Below are 17401 nucleotides of genomic sequence, written 5' to 3'. Positions count from 1 at the left end.
GTAGCATTTACACAGGGGACTGAGAACATACTGTGGATCCCTACAGATACACAGCCAGCTTGTCAAAACTGTCTTCATACTAAAAGCTGTCAGGCCTTATAAACTGAGGACCCCACCTGGATGGAGCGGGTATTACAAGCACACAGTTAGGAAACACTGCTACTGTGCAGCATTGGATTTGTTTTTAGATTTTTCCATGTTTTGCATCTTATCTTATGTGCTGATAGTGATTTTTTCTGAGGTCTTGACCCAAAAACAGTGAATATATTTCCATTTTAAAGCTACAGTGACTGTAAGAGTTCATGACGTCTGGTTTGGAGTATGATGGAAGCTGATAAACAACCTCTTAACACAACTACTCACCATGATTCGTGGTGGTAAAACAATGTAAACAACAATGTGCCACTCCATCCTCTTCACTTAGCGAGAGTGGAAAAAAAAAAAAAAAAAAGAGGAAAAACAAACCTTACTCAGGAGTGTCCAACACTTTAATACAGAAAATTACAGATACAGCACAACACATTAGTTTACTTTTCTTACAATGACTCAAAAATAACCTACTAAACACAACAAATGTAAAACATATTACAGTTAAAACATCTATACACAGGCAAATGTACACAATATAAAACACATATATACACTCTTTTAATATATTATTATATAAAGATTTGTGGGTTTTTTTAACCTTTAAAACTGGAAGCCAAACAGCTTGAAGAGGGAGTGTTTTACAGAAGATGAGAACTGAGAGTTGCTGAATATCACACTGACACATCGTATATTATGGATAGGTAGTTTTTACATACAGTTGTTGGATCCTGTGTATTTAACATGCCAATTTCCGAAAGAACAGTTGAAATAGACAAAGAAATAACATTTAAATACACAAAACTTGCTGTTAAAACCTTTAAGTGCTATTGATATTACTGGATTATACAGGATCTAGAAGCCACATGTATGTATAAAAAACTGCTTACATACAGTATGGAGTCACATGCAACTTCACACATAGTGGAGTGTTTGGATGTTGTGCATTATGATGAGTTGTGCAGTAAAAATGACATATTTACAAAAGCTAAGCTCTTTTGTAAACCGATTAATAGTGAGCATGTGAAAACAACATGTTGTACTGGACCCCAAACCTGACTGATTGCATGCATTTGTCTTTCTTCAAATGATGTGACCGATGTATGAATCCACAAAAAATGCAAAGTGGGAGAAACGCCATCTTTTATGAGTGTGAAATCCTTCAAATGACAAAAACAGAAAAAGATCACAACATTCACAAATTCCAAAAAAATAATACAATATATGTCGGAGCTCAAGTCACTCTTTCCTCAAGCTGGTAATGCTTCCACGTTCTGTTTGTTTCCATGTTTCTCTCTTTTTTTAAAATCATTTATATATTTTTTTTTTTACAAAAGCAGCAGAATGAGGAGTAGGAGTGAGAGCAGGGACTGGCTGTTGACTGCTGCTGCAGCCGGCGTGTGTGACATCCCTCGATTGTAAAGACGAGGAGTCCTCGGGGAATTCTGCTTCAGTTTACTGGGCGGCAGCGCCTTTAAATCCTCCAGAGCGCTGTAGGCTGCCATAGAGAACTCAGGGTCTCCTGTGGTCAGCAAGTCAAACACACAGGACTGAAAGTACACGTCCTCCACCTGCAGAGTCTCTCTACACTTGGCCGTGGCCCGCTCCACCGTGTAGACTTGGTGAGGAGGCCGCAATGGACCCAACTCTGTGTTGGTGCCCTGCCCAGCACCTGGCAGGCGGGGCTGCTGGCTCTGGCGGCCCAGCGTGTGCTCTTTGATGAGCTCGTTGCGCGGGCAGCCGTGCAGGCAGAGCTGCAGACCGCCATTGTCCTCCGAGAAGTCCAGGGTGTCTTCTGGCATGCGGATGGCAAAGGTCAGGTAGCTGCCCACGCGCCGGACGATGATGGAGGTGCCGATGTAACGGGCCTGTATCTTCACCTGCCGGCCCACACCAGAGCCGCCTCGTTCTACGATCGTCAGGCTGCCGCTCTCGCCTCCGCTGCGAGTTCCATCCTGAAAGGCCAGCGGCAGATCTTCTGTGGTGGCCTGATACACCTTCTGATCTGTACAGCCGTGATACGACTTGAAGATCACTGTGATCTGAAACAGGAGGAAAACATAAGATCAGTATTAACTAATAGATTTAAATGTTTTACACTTCTGATTTAATTTATTTTTTGTTAAAGTTTGGATATTTTCCTACATCAAGCAACTGATAAATGACCAACAAGGTTACATCTTTGCTGAAACGTATTGATAAACACTTCCTTCTTTTCAATCCCAGGGAAACACACCAAAATTAATCCTGAACAAGAGCAGTATCCGTTGAAGGCCACAAGGTGGCAGCAGGAAACCAAACATATAAAACCCTGTGGAGGGTGTTCATGACCAACACCGACCTTTTTACCTACAGAGTGATTTTTTTTTTCCTCTGGTGTAATGTAATGCCAGTTAATCCATGATTGGACAGGACTATTGACATATTTTCAACCAAACAGATAAGTTCCCAAATAAACCACAAAGTAAAAACATACTTCACCAGCTATCCATTTTACCTAAAAAAATATACCGATACTAAAAATAAAGGCAATAACTCCACTAATCTTCCTTGAATGTTGGATCAGGCAACACCGTTTCATAACAGCCTCCTCATCTCCATGAATTCACCATCCCTCCTGCTACGCTGGCATTGCTTATGCTCGCTCAGTGACCGACTGTGATTTGTATTCCAGCTGAGCTTTGAAAAATTGGGGCCTAACCTCAGTTTCTTCAAAGTACCTTGACAAAGCGGTGGCTGTGGTTACGTTTACACTTGCGAGGATACTGTATTTGATGGATGATTTCCTGCCTTAAGTCTGGCAGTTGAAAACAACTGCGAAAGCATGATGGGGGCATGCGGGTGCTGGCATAGATACACCCACTACAGGTTTGCATTAGGCTGCACCACCAGAATACACTGCAAAAGCTTTTCAAAGAGTTTGTTCTGAAATCTCGGACTTGTCACGTGTATTACATTGTTTGTTTTCAAATTGGAGAATTAAAATTGCTAAGTTTAGGAGAGTCTATGACATCAGCTGAAAGTGAGAGGCCAAATTATTTACTATTTAAACATAAAATTCACAGTATAAAAGCAGCATAATGGTCTGTGAGCCTTATACACCAATGTTAGTTGGTTAAGTTAAGTACCAAATAGAGATAAAGATATGTTACAGGTTTCAACAAATAAAACATTTTGCACAAGAAAAAACAGCCTATTTAATTGACTAAATCAAAAAGACTTGCTGTTGTTCAATTATTCTTATATTTTTCCACATTATTCCATATTTATACAAAAAGCGCCTAGTTAATTATTTGACCAGAGGGGTGAAAAAACATTCCAGATCGTGCTGGTGGAGGAAAATGTTTGAGTGAGCGTTAATCACTACCATATGACCACCCATGTGTTAAAGGTAGAGCGCTCAAGCATGTCTGTGATTCAACACCACTGAAGGACTCCCTCCTCTCTTTTTCCCCTCATAGATCTGAAGGAGCTCCAAGACAAGAGGAATGCTGGAGGCTCGAGAGGCACCATGGAATGACGATTAACTTCACATGTTTGATACTTTATGGCAATACTTGAGGCTAGCGAGCGAGCGAGCACTCCAAAGCAGCTTACTCATGCAGGCCATTAGCTTCAAATGTACTAAAATCTGAGGGTTTTTTCATGGATAGAGGGGATTGTAAGTGAGAAAATCAGCAGATTTCCACTCTGAAGTGACAACACATAAAAGACAATAAGCATTGTGATTAAACAGATACTCGCTCTGGTGCACCCTTTAAAGCCGTTCTTACCTTGCTGGTTGCCGTGGCGCTGGAGCCGAGGACAACAGGCACATTGGTCACCTGAACTGACAGGAAGCGGTTATCGATCAGAGGCCACGCCCCTTCCACCTTGCAGGTCTGAAACTCGTCTCGGAAAGTCCTTAGGTGCGGGTCTCCGAATAATCCACAGTGGGCGTATTTCTTCTGCTGACCAGCTGAGCCCGAGACAAGGACCCGATTCTCGTAGTCGCACAGCTCTGACACGGCCGGCCGAGACGTGCTGGGGACCTTTGCGGAGGAAGTGGGCCCGTCGCTGGAGCAGTTGTGCTGAGAGAATAACTCCTTAATGCGGAAGACAGCCGAGTGGTAGACCAGGTCGCCCCTGCAGCTCCGTGCCTGCCGGCGGGTGCACAAGGCGTAGGCTCGCAGGGCGATGCAGTAGTCCACATCCAGAGCCACGTCCTCCTGAAGACCACTAGAGGGTGAGGTAGAAGCCACATACTCCGCATTGCAGCGCTGGATTCGACACTGCTGGCAGTGAGCTGAAAGACAAAAACAATCAATATCAGTATTTTTGCAGTGTAGTGTAATTAATGTCACCGGTTTTGTGAAAACATGCTAGGAGGGGGTTAATCTGTCTTTTCTGCTCATGCGTCATCAGTGCAAAGGTGCTGTTTGATACAAGTACTCCAGAAACTGACTGTATAAAGCCAAACTGAGCAAAAAATCATTTATCCCTAATAAGAATCTTAAAATTCATCTGACATTTATGGATACGTTACCTCAGCTCAGTACACGAGGCAGCAGTAGAGTCAAAACTTTTCCACTATCAAGTTTAGCTCAATCAGGAGAGCCATTAAAACCCAAATGCATGAGCTCACGAGGCCATGATCCCACACTGTGCTACAGAGTCAGTCAAAACTTATTTCCCCCAACTAGCCCTCACAGAAATAGCATGTAGTCTCACCGTAGGAGGAAACCAACCTGTGTTAGTTTGCCTGAGGGTGCTGAATGTGGTTTGGCTGTTGCTGAGGTAATTGAAGTCCATTAAGTTACACTACATGGCACGGCAGGGCTTGGTGTATGGGGGCAGCTGACTTCAAGAGGATCACAAGAGGAATATCACAAAGAGTCACGCTTGTTCAGCAAACTCAGGGTCCAAACTGGAAGCAGCACTGGGGCAGTAAAACACAGCGTATGATATTTGGGTGGTATAGGCTAAATTCTGGGCTTCCAGTGAAGTTATGACTCTTAAGAGTATATTAATGATCAAGGAAAACAAAGGACTATGACTGCTGCTGTGGGAAAAAACAGCACGGATATTCATCAAGTTCAGCTGAGTGTTGTGTTGCTTTAGGGTGGGATCTCTTGTATGCTGACTGGGTTGGATTTCGTTTTCCACTTCCAACAGACAGAAGTTCAGCATCAGCCAGCATCCACAACACATACATCACTTTTACTGCGAGACAAGCACTCCAGTTGCAACACACTGCTTTTCTATTTCAACAGAATAATCTCCTGTTGACTGCGAAGCTCCATCTAATCTCCTAACACCCTGGACAAAGACGACAAGATAAGCATGGAGATTTCAAATATTTTGCACCACTTCTTCCCTTTCAATGAAAGTCTGATGCCCTGAGGGGGCATGACAGACGATTAATGCATCTCACAGTCACTGCACTTCAACACGGGCCCTGATAAAACCGAGATGGAGTGCGAGAGGTCAAGTTAGAGGCATTCTACATCCCTCCTCTGAATTCCAACAGGCCTCCCCCATCTCGCTGCGGGGTCACCCAAGTCTGCTGTGATTGACACTTTTTGACAATCACTGCCTGCACAGCCATCAACAACCATGCATCTCCCTAAAGGGTCTTTATTCTGCGGTGCTTAGTAGGCTAACAACAAGTGTGAAGACCACGTGGACAACATGAGAACAAAAAAAAAGGCACAAACAGCATTGATATTAGTGTAATATGGGTTAGTACATTATATATGCTGATGTTTATGTACACTGATGGAGATGAAGATGCTGTTTTTGAATGGGTTGGGCCTTCTCTTTAGGTTGCAGCTGTTTAACAACAATATTTTCACTAACACAGCTCAAAATGATTCAAAATCAGAGCTGAAGGAGCTTTTAGATGATGTTAAATGTCAGATTTTAATATAGATGTAGTTGGTTTGGATAAATTATGCTAATAACAGTGATAACACTTATTTGACTCAGTGTTATTTAAATACTCACAATGATAAACTTATTTTTGACACAGCTGGTACTGCTACATTAAATGAACTATTATTCATGTCAGAAATACGCTACATTACTATACCCAACTTCTGAATGACTTTCAGCAACTATTTTGCATATTTCAACTATGACATGACTTAAAAAATAAAATTAAAAAAAAACATCTTTAGGTGCTACATCCAGTTAGACCAAGCTAAAGTACCAAAACAATCAAAACTGGAGTCTTCAGAAGTGGTTCTGGACAATAATTCAATAATATTTTTAATCATCTTTGATTTATCATCATTTAATTCTTATTTTGAGATGTAATGGCTTACAGTTTTTGAGATGTCTAAATTCTAGCATATTCTGTCTCTTTGAAGTTTTTAATACCAACTTTTAATCATGTGATTTTTTTTTTATTTTACCAAACAAACTAAACACCAACACATCCATTTCTAATGAATACTATGACCATTATCAGTGTAGCATAGCAACAAAATGAATGTATAAAGAATAACCTACTGTTTTAGGAATAGTTTTTATTATCCCCCAAAAGAGTTAATACAACTTTAACAAATGACAAAGCTCCTTGTTTAAAAAAAAATCCCATCAAATGTGTGACAACCTTTGAGGTCCTTGACATAAACACATAATTGAGAGGCACTTAAAAGAGCTGACCATAGCATGTGAAACAGATCAGCATCGTTGAGTTTGGGTTTGGTATAGTTAGCTGGTGGTTTGGCTTCTTGTCCTCTCGGTTTGAGGACGGAGGAGCGACCAACACGTTCAGAGGCCAAAAAGTTGGACCCCCATGCATGGTAGCTAACACAGTTAATAAATGAAGCATGAATGGGGGAAAATACCGTGGTCCAGCTTGACTCGACAACAACTACAACGGCCAAGACCGAGTGTAAAAGTTACACTCGTGACTTAAATACTAAAAGTAACCGTTTGCTGTCCGGTTAGCGGTATTTTATGGCTTAAAAAATAAAAACAAGCGCCGCTGTTTTTCCTTTGGTCTGACTAACGGCTGCTGGACGCCAGTCAGCTAGTGAGCTAACTTATGCTAACTGGCAGCTAAGCCGTAACTTCACACAACTAGGTTAGCTAAACCGTAACAGCAGCGACGCTTGTGTTGGATAAAACATGATAACGGTTTAGCAGTTGGTGACAAATTGTTTAGTGGCGATGTTTTGTGTTGGGAAAGGTGGTAAATTTGATCAAAAAGACGTCCGTAAAGTAAGTTAACTCGTGCTGCTCGGCTAGCGATACAAGCGGAGGCTGGAGGCTGGGATACTCGGCAGCAACAGGACATTACTTTGTCCCCGCAGTGGACGGGATACTTTTCAACAACAGCGACTTTTCTCCCTCTTATAAAAAACACCAAACACTTAGAAACTTAAGCAAACAACATACATGTAAGACAAGTTTTAAAAATGGCTAAAAAGTTTGAGTTAAGCCGCACAACGCCAGGAAAAAGTTAACTTTTTCCATATCCACCTCCATTCCGGGGAGTGCGGGACACAGCTTTGCATGCAGGACAGGAGTGGAGGAGCACGGATTGAGAGAGCTGCACTTACCTGGTCGAAACAGCAGCGAAAGTACAACCATCGTCAACGTTACACAGTCCCAAAGCTGCCGCTTAGCCGAGATTTGAGGTCCGCTTCTCCCCATACCAATCCATTCAGTTAGAATGGAGTTCCTCGACTGCTTCTCATCGACGCTGTGGCTGCGGGAAATCAGACAAAAATTCGTCTTCCTTCCCAAGCGCTGTCATTCAAAAGGGGCCCCTGTCTTCAGGGCGGCTCTACGAGGGAGGGGTCTAAAGTGTAGACGGGGCCCAGAGGTGATTGCTGGCCAATGAAAGACTAATTATTCACTAACCACTTGATATTTACATGTAGTGGCAATTACTGGGGATGAGGACAGTGGAAAAGTGCCTCCAACATCAGAGGGGGCGGTGTAAAATTATAATTGCCCTGATTATGATTGAAGAATCACAGGGTGTTGTGTTATAATAGTTATACAACTGCCTATTATCCACAGTATATCTATGCTGAGGTTAGAATTTGAGGCCATTCAGGATATATGAAGTGACATATAGTAGTATAAATTTGAACCAAACTCTTCATTGCAGTAGACTTTTTTTTGCACTACAAAGCACTCGGGGCATTTGTCTTGCTTGACTACCCCTCCTCCTCCTGAGGACAAATGTTTATGTGTTTTCAGCATTAAGTAGGATTCTCTCACCTGTTGTTTTCTCACTCTAGAAGGTGCTTAAATAACAGGGTTTGATTGACAATTGTGAGTGCATACTAACAGATCATATCTTGCTTAAATTATCTTTTTTTTAACGAAGATAGAAACCTTATTGTTTACGCTTAATGGCTGGCATTCGTAGCTGAAAAGTACAGAGTTGGTATTGATCTACACCGTGGGATTTTCTCCATTTTGCTAAATAGTTTTTATATCTCCTCAAGTCTTTTACCTGCCAAAAAACATATGGGCATTGTTTATTTTAGCCACTTAGAAAATTCAGATAAAATACTCTGAGTCAATTATTTTCTCTCAGCAATTCTTAGTGTGCCATTAATTTTTCCATTACATTTTCAGTTAGCAACTTGTATGTTACTCTTTTCCTTTTGTGGCCAACTTTCCGTCTCTCTCACTCCTTCAACGACACTCTGTCTTTCATTTGCACAGCTGCTGTGAGGCCGGACCATCTGCAAGGCACAGAGACTCGTAAGCTTTCAGCCTTTGCCTGAGACACACTCTGTGGTTTTTGTGCCATGTAAATAAAGAATTTTAATGCACCAACCAATTACTGGATAAAATATTGGTATTAAGAAAACCAACAGTCGAAGTTTGCATAATTTCTAGAATTAGATTAAAAGTTAGGGTTTTGTTTTGGTGCAGCTGGAACATTTGGGTTGGAACTATGGGTCTCCCTCTGCGCCTCCCTCCTGACTTTATGAGAGAGAAGTGAACCCAGACAGTTATTGGATCACTGGTTTTTCTATACACATGCAGGCTCCTCCGGCCACACAATTGTGTGATTCAGGTGGCCTGTCAGTCTTGTGAAAGGTCTTCACAGGCTCATGTTGATGTGGGACTGATATATATAGTGGAGGGGGAAACGAAGACAGCTCAACCCAAGTGGAACGTTTGGATTGTTCTGAGCTGCCAGAAGGGCCTCTGTCACACTGGATCCAGTGTGCCAAATTTATCCCCCCAGAGGGCTCTACCTTACTCTGTTTGTTCAGCTAATTTTGGAGGCTTGGTTGGTTGATCTGCTTTATGGCTGTGCTTTATGGTCAGATTTTAATCCCCCCTCCCCCCCCCCGAACAGGTTACACTCCATATTCCCCATGACAACTTGGACACAGGGCAGTGACGCAGTGTGGGAGAAAGATTTGCTGGTGGTGAAGATATACTGTGCAGCAAAATAAAAATGACTTCCTGCAAGGCATGTCTCACCTGTTACAGTCTTCACAATCGATTGACGGCATTTCCTGAAGGAGAAAACACATTGTTTACATCAATTTGTAACAGCTGAAGATGAGAAAATGATCCGTTTTAGTAATAGTGACACGTAAAATTAGAAGACAACAAAATCAAAGCTGAAGCACAAATCATACAGTTGCACTCAATAAGCTGCTGTCTACTAAATGAACTGAGGTTCCACGCTGCGAGACTGATGGCCAGTGAAGCAAACAGTTAATTGATCCAGGTGGACGGTAAGGATGAATTCAGCACATGAAAGAAACTCTTGGACCGCCTGTCAGGCTTGATGGGTGGAGAAAGACCTCTTTCTTCCCACGTTTCCTTATGAGCGTATTGCATTGCATGACCCAGCAAATATGTATATTCCAACTCTAAAACAAGCTGGAGAAAGTGAGCGAGTGAGTGGGCGGACTACAAGTGTGTATATCAGGTAAAAAACAAGGCCAGTATATTTCTGCTGCTGACAGAGGGTCACTTGTTCTGCTACAATAGAAAAAAGTAAAGTCTAAAGAGCCAGTCTCTGTGGACCTCAGCAAGAAGAGGAAAGGGTTTTGAGTTTTGGACAAACATTAAGAATGTTTGACAGAAACCAGCAGAAGTGCAGAGGACCGAAAAGCAATGCTACTTTATAAAAACGCAGGACTTAGTGACAGAAAATGTAGAGAGTGAAGTGAAAGAGAGCAAGAAAGAAAGAATGGGAGTGGGGGGGGGATGGTAGGAGGAATGGGGGTGGTGGTGGGGGGAGGGTTTGAGGGATTGGGTTTCCTCTGACTGTGTGTCTGGGCAGCTCCACATGTTCCTCATTAAGGTCCTCACACTGTGGGACTAGCTCCACACCGGGATGCTTGTTTTTGTTATTAGGCCCAACGTGCTGTGGTCTGGTGCAGGCCCGAAAACAGGGCCAGTCCAGGACCATCTCCTCAGCTCGCTCCTCTCAAACCAATGACAAACTAACTGCACTGACCTCACATACAGTATACACAACACATCATGCCAAACTTACAGTTGTTTTAAGAGCCTGCAATGCATTTATATACATTATATATATATATAAAAGGACAGAACTCCCCATGCACAGCCAGTATTTTCAGACAGGTGCTGGTCGGTTGCAGGAACATATAAGGTGAAAATCAGAATATACCACTGCACGCTGTAATGACTTTACTGTGACTTTATTGTTCGCTCTCAATATATATATATATATATATTTGGTGGCAATTAAACTGGAGGATTTGCATTAAAGTCTAATCTGACATGCAGTTATCTATTAAATTTCTGTGCTGCCATTCTCAACCTGTAAACACAAAGCTGCTTAATTGCACAACCCTGAACCATCTGTTCTATTAACAGGGACTGTTCAGCTTTTCCGGAAATGCAATGTTTACAAAATAATAAAAAAGTACAGATGCAGGAAATTGTTGATGTTTCATGCTTCTGATTTTTGCTTAATTTCATGCCCATCTAGATTTGTCAACTGAGACATGTATCGTGTTTCTTCTAGGGGCTGATAACATCAGAGATTGGAATCAGGAGTAGCACGCGCCCTCTGTAGCCTCCGCTAGCACCACACGGTTGCAATATAAGAGACACACTTATTGAATTTTAAACAGGAACCAGAGCAAATTGACTGTTTTTTTTCTAAGGGCCCCTGTCTGAAATTAAGTGGCCTATAGCACAGCTGAGATAGAGAGCGAGAGAGAGCGAGAGATGCAGAAAGCGAGTGTGTGTGTCTGGTTCAGGCCTCTCGCTGTCAGAGGGGATCTGTTATCTCAGCAGAGATAAGGGAAACTGTGGTGTGAGTGTATACGGGGCAGCGTTGATAGTATCTTTACTCAAGGATCCCACTTACGGCACCCTGATTGATAGCTGACAGCGCTCACAGGGGGGGCTTTTGGGCTGTTTTTGTCGGTACCCCTCAATAGGTGCCCAAGCAGGCATCTGTTTACCTTGTTCCCTTGGATCTTTGCCTTGTGTAAACAGGAATTATCACACATGCATGTCATCTGTGCAGAGAGTCTGCTGGAGCGCTACTCGAAGTCTGAACTTACAGTATGCGGAAGCAAAGGAGGGATACGTTTTATTCATTTATTTCAATATAAAACAAATTATTTCTTTCTGACTTGCTCTCATTTTTCTGTTTGTCGCTTTGGTCTTCACCACACAGAACCAAACCCTTCTCTTTTTCCTCCCTCCTTTTTCACAGAACAAATGTTGACACAGCGTCAAGCCCTGTGCTCATGAATAGACAGTCAACTGACAGGTAACCCTAGCTCTGGGGTCACAGGGTCATCCTGGCCTGATGAGGGATGATGGGTAAAATAAATGGAGAGCAGCACACAGAGGGACCTCTGATGTCCTCAGCCTAAAGGGAGAGAGTTCAGGGCTATTTGACCTCTGACCTAAGCCTGGCCTATGTGTTTGTGTGGGTGTGTGTGTGTGTTTTGATGGTTAAACCTCACCCCAATCTTGAATTCTCAAATATTTTTCTGCCCTTTTTTCCTGGCCAAGTTTTTTTTTTGACCCAATAAATCAAACAGCAAAACAGTCCAATGTATGAGCAACCTGTGAGGCTTATTCCAGCATAACTTTGTTTGAACATGCCTCCTTTTTCTTTTCATGACGACACTCCCTTCTTCCAGTCACCGGAGCCATGATGCATTGTGGAAACAAGCAACAAATAGCTTTGTAATGACCTATGACAACTCTCTTTGTTCCCAGAGCTGAAGTGTTAATAAAACCTCTGCAACCAAAAGCTAATTAATTCTCAATAACTACAAAATTCCCATCCCATCATTTTCCGTGCTGTGAAAATATGTTTGTACAAGAAAATATATTGTATTTTGAATTTTATTTTGTGATTTTTACCAAATGAAAAGCTCTGTAAGATACTGCTGGCCAAATGCTGCATGTAAAATTTTATATCGGATGTTTTACTATGTTTGATTGTTCATTCATTGTGGTCAACTACAGAAAGACTTTTGGATGCTCAGTGCCTCTCATCATTCTTTTTACATCATTTTTTCCTTTCTATCTTGACTTTTTTACTGATAATTCCCACAGACAAACACATTCTAAGCGAATTGTTAATATTTTAGGGAAACTTTTTATCTCTCCTTATTTTGACATGAAAGGGGTCATGAAAACCATTTGTTCTTTGGACTTAAAAAAGCCCTTTCTGAATCTTTAGCTTAATGTGAAGCATTTTAAAAGCTGGTTTAGGTTTTTCTGCCATGTGCTGTCAACTGTTCTCCTTTTACACCTGACGGCTCAAGGCTTAATCTGCAGATGCATTTGTGATGAAGCGTGTCCTTCAGTTAGTATGCAACCGTTGCTATTGTTCCTGCCTCGGCCCATCCAGAACAACTGCCCTGAACCAGGAATAGGTGACAATAGACAATAGACAATAACTCACGAGAGTATAATTTTAGCCATTCTAATCTACCAAATTTTTTGCCAAGACGCTATTCAAGGAATGTTCCCTCCTGCTAAAGTTGGTTTAAGGACGTCAAAAGTGGAGGAACATGGCAAGGGTGTATGCTTCTACCAATCAAGTTGACTCACTGCTCCAGTATATACTATGAGCACAGACCTGCTAGGTGGGGAAAAGTCCACATGCAGTACTGGGAAATTGATATGGCTGTTTTGCCCCCCTTTTGCTTTTTAGCAGATGTTTCTCACTATCACATTTACTTAATAGAAAAAGCCAATCCTTATATGGTTTTAAGAAATGGATCATGCAGCTCACTCTACACATTTAAAACAATTCAATATTGAAAATCACCAATAATCACGCTTGTGTTCATGAGTTATCAATGACACCCCAACCAGCTGGTGTGTTAGTTCCTTATTGCTATTGAATAACGGTATGCTATTGTATAATGTATTAAACTTTAAGATAATAATTTTAGTGGCATTTTCACATTTTAAATTAACATTCAAAGCCAGTCCTCAACAGTGTTTCCATTAGCATTATTTTCTCTTATCCTCAGACCATGTATGAATCATGAGTAAGTCATGCCACAGAGGAGGAAAAAAAAAAGAACTTACCTTGGATCAGTATGTTTATGTCGTATGCTGTGTTGTGAACTGGGACACTGCTCTAACAGGAGTTTGAATTGGCAGACGCTGTTAACCCTCGTTCCCCTACAACTTCAGCTGGCCAACTAAGAAGTTGGGCAGCTACAGGGACAGATAGCCATTGGAATCAAGGCACATGACAACAGCTGTCTGTTTCAAGAATCGGCACTTTGATTAGAGTAGGATGGTAGTGAGCGATGTGGCCTAATTCCTACATATCTGGGTAGGGCACTTCTGAGAAGAGAGGAAAAAAAAAAGTGAAAGCGTAGAATGGAAAAAAGATTGAAGCACAATCGTACGCATGCATATTCAGAAACACACACACTTGCAAACACACCCACACTTACACTACACTTATACTACTTATATTCATAGATATTCTTAGGCTTGAAAGCATGTGTCACTGTTGGAAAGCTTCCCATATTCTCTAAAACTCCGTCAAACACACAGACAGAAGGATATGAGTGCAGCCGACCATTGGCCCCAGTGTAAGCTGAGCATGTGTGCAACGTGAATGAGACTTCTGTCTGCTATTACGGTTGAGCCTCATCCACTTCTACCCCAGCCCCACCCCTATCTGTCTCTCTCCTTTTATAGCTATTCTTTATGTGTTTTGTCTTTATTTTTGTTGTTCAAACACCAGAGACACTGCAGCTTATGCTTGGTAACAATCACCAAAACACCATGGACCCACAGCTTTACCTACATCCAGCACTTCAATGTGGCGTCACTTTTAAAGCACGATATGAGGAGAAATCACAAACAAGAGGGATCATGCCCCGTAATGTGTGTTTAGTTGTAAGTTGACTGCTGCAAACAGGCCGAGGAGATGTGAATGTGATTAACCTTGCCAGACTGACTCAGTGCACTCACTCCGGGATGCGTTCCTAGTGATTTATAGATGTGGAGTAGTCAGCCACAAGGCCTCAGGCTGAGGGAGAGAAAGAGAGAGGGAGAGAGCAAAACAACAGTACTTAATTCAAGTCTGACAAATATTCTGCAGGAAATCCATACAGACTGCTCCATCAAATCTTTCAGACCCCCTGGTTCTTCTACAGTTGTAAATTGCAACTTGTAAACTCACAAATTCCACATTAACAAAGCTGAAAAGGAAAAAAGAACATTGTCTGCTTCAGTTTACTTTATGCAGCCATACACCATACTGTTTCTGCCTTGCCCAGACAGCATAGAAAATGCATCTTTGCAGGCTCCCTGGGAAATGCGTCTTGGAACAGATGTGAATTTCCAATAAAAGTGATTCTTAATCCTGCATGCATTTTTCAAAGTTGTGAAATTGCAAAATACCTCATAGGCTGCATATGATTCATCCCACATTGTTCTTTCCACCCTCCCAGAGTCTGTTCTGTCCAATCTTTTTAGGCAAGCAGCTGTTCACGCAGACAGCTGCATCGGCCATTCATTGCAGCCGAGAGGCAATTAAAAAAATCAAGCCAATGTTGTGTTTCAGTTGATCCATTACTATTTCTACATGTAATCCACTCTCTCATGCCTCCCCTCTCGTTTACGTATGCACACACACGCACGCAGCAATTCTTTCTCAAGCACACACACATGTTCGTGAACAGCCCCATCCAGAGTGTCAGAGACCACTGATGGTGAGATGGTATGGAGATTCATTTTTTTTTTCTGAAAACAAAAGCCCCAAATTGCAGTGACATGGCACCATTGGATTTGGGGCATTATTGAGGCCAGAGCTGAGAGGAGCCACGTAATCTCTAAGATTTACTGGTCCGCAGATTTTTTCCATATCTTCTTCAGTGGAGGTATGCGGCCACACAAAGTCTGACTGGCGTCACAGTGGCATTCAGCGGAGGGTTAAATTGAGCTGAGGCCATGCCTTGTGCCACAAGCACTGACGCATTCTTATACGTCCGTGCACACGTAAACACACTCATTTATACAAGAGCTTGCATGCCTAGTTGTGCTCTCTTCCAAGCACACACACACACAAACACGCATACACAATGTCCATGCCTCCAGTTGTTCCCTCCTCTCACGGCACACAGCAGGTGTGAGGCGGAGTGTGATAGAGCTGGGTGGGGGCAGCTGGGTGATCTGCAGTCTTAAGAACAGATTTTCTTTTGTTTCAAATGTGTGTGCTCTTTTGGAATTGATTTGGAAAATTTAATGGGATTAAACCACTGGCTATGCACTTTGGGTTCCAGCACATCACTCATTTACTGAATATGATTTAATTACATTCACCATATATGATTCTTATACTAAGGATTGTTTTTTGGTTTTTTTGAATGTCCACCATTTTCTTGCTTTTTTTGACAAAAGTAAACAGAGTAATGTTTCTCCTCACACATGACTATACCTATCACACAACATGGTGCCAAACTGGCTTGAGTTTCAAAGCCACTGGTCAGCAGCTGAGACAAAGAGAGTGATGGCATTGGGTAAGAGGACAAGCTCTTTCAGCAGGAGAGTCTACAAATCAGATGCATCTCCAAGCACAGCCACAATGTGTGTTTTAGGTGAAGAAGAAGCAGAAGAAGGTACGATGAGAGGACACTCATTCGCTGACTAATCAGAAGACAAGCTTAGATACAGAAGAGCAGCTTCCTTTGTCAGGAAATTGCAGAAGTAAGCTAGCTTTCCTGCAGGATTCTTATATCGAGGAAGTTATTGTCATGATACGAATGCTGGAAGTAAAAAATAATCCATAGCAAAGAAAAAAGATATTCAGTATAATGTGTCATTTTCCAATACTTACTAAGCTTTCCGGAAGTAAGAAAAACAAAACAAAAAACAACATATTTTTTCCAAAATTTGCTATCAGTGGTGGAATGTCAAATGCTGAGCAAGCAATTATTTTCCTACTCTCCAGACAAGTAAACATCCTTGTTACTGCCAACTCTAATAGCTGCAACTCATTCTTGGTTCTGGAAGCATAAAAGATTCAGTTTTATTTTCCACCATTTTAAGTGAAACGTGCCAAAATTATCATCGATCCATGATTCAAAATGTGTTGCAGTTTGTGGCAGAACTGTGGCTGAAACAGACAAACTCGCTTTTCAAACCTGCAGCATAAACGGATGATGTTTCATCAAAGTTCCTGTTAGTCAGTGATATATAAGGTAAAATTATTAAACTGACTCTAACTCTTTGCCTTATTTTCTATTTACCTCCCACACAAAATCGTATTTAAATATAAAGTGTGCTCTTCTGTTTGTTTTTCCTTTTGCTTTGTTCTTGCTGTCTCTCTGCATATTATTCTTGGCAGATGCCATTACAATGTGCAAATGAAAGTGCAAAGCATAATTGTCCCTAACCAAAGAGATGGTCCACATGATTTATTTGTAATGGATGGTGCACAGACAGACCATTGTGTACTTTGAATGGCAGGCTGTGACCAGCTGTGGACTCACTGTTTCCACACCCGCTGAATATTTTTAAAAAGCACCGTCCTATATTCTGGGAAGACGGGAAGTATGGATCATATGGGATGGTGATTTCTGACTTCCTCTGGAGTCTTGTCTAATGATTGCTGGGGATAAAGGGGCCATCATCTTTCCTGCTCCCCCTCTCTCCTCATACCCAAGTACTTTCTGTCTGCCACATGTGTGCACCAGCATCCAGACGTCCACACACTTTATTCCCTCTTCCCCCAGAGAAGGAAGAGTGGTTGGGTGAGAGAGCTGCCAATCAGAGTGATAAACAGGTTCCAGGCCAGGATGAACTTTCCTAAATCTATTTTGAGTCTTTATATCGTAGAAAATAATGGACCAAATGGATC

General features: G+C 41.9%; 1 protein-coding gene across 2 annotated transcripts; it reads right to left on the bottom strand.

Moving 5' to 3' along the window:
• Window positions 1-470: 470 nt before the first annotated feature.
• rgmd (RGM domain family, member D) lies at window positions 471-7901 on the bottom strand. Of its 2 annotated transcripts, none has more exons than XM_042417671.1 (3): window positions 7638-7901; window positions 3861-4372; window positions 471-2129 (listed from the first exon to the last, which is right to left on the bottom strand). In XM_042417671.1, the coding sequence occupies exons 1-3, from the start codon at window positions 7729-7731 to the stop codon at window positions 1416-1418; spliced, it is 1320 nt and encodes a 439-aa protein (XP_042273605.1). In that variant the 5' UTR covers window positions 7732-7901; the 3' UTR covers window positions 471-1415. The 2 variants fall into 2 exon arrangements, with proteins under 2 accessions (XP_042273605.1, XP_042273606.1); XM_042417672.1 differs by lacking the exon at window positions 7638-7901 and adding an exon at window positions 4815-7591.
• Between the last annotated feature and the right edge of the window lie 9500 nt (window positions 7902-17401).

This window comes from Thunnus maccoyii, chromosome 7 (assembly GCF_910596095.1).
Source record: "Thunnus maccoyii chromosome 7, fThuMac1.1, whole genome shotgun sequence".
In the NCBI taxonomy this organism is placed as follows: domain Eukaryota; kingdom Metazoa; phylum Chordata; class Actinopteri; order Scombriformes; family Scombridae; genus Thunnus; species Thunnus maccoyii.
Note: the sequence above shows the minus strand (reverse complement) of the source record. Positions and strands in the feature narration are given on the sequence as shown.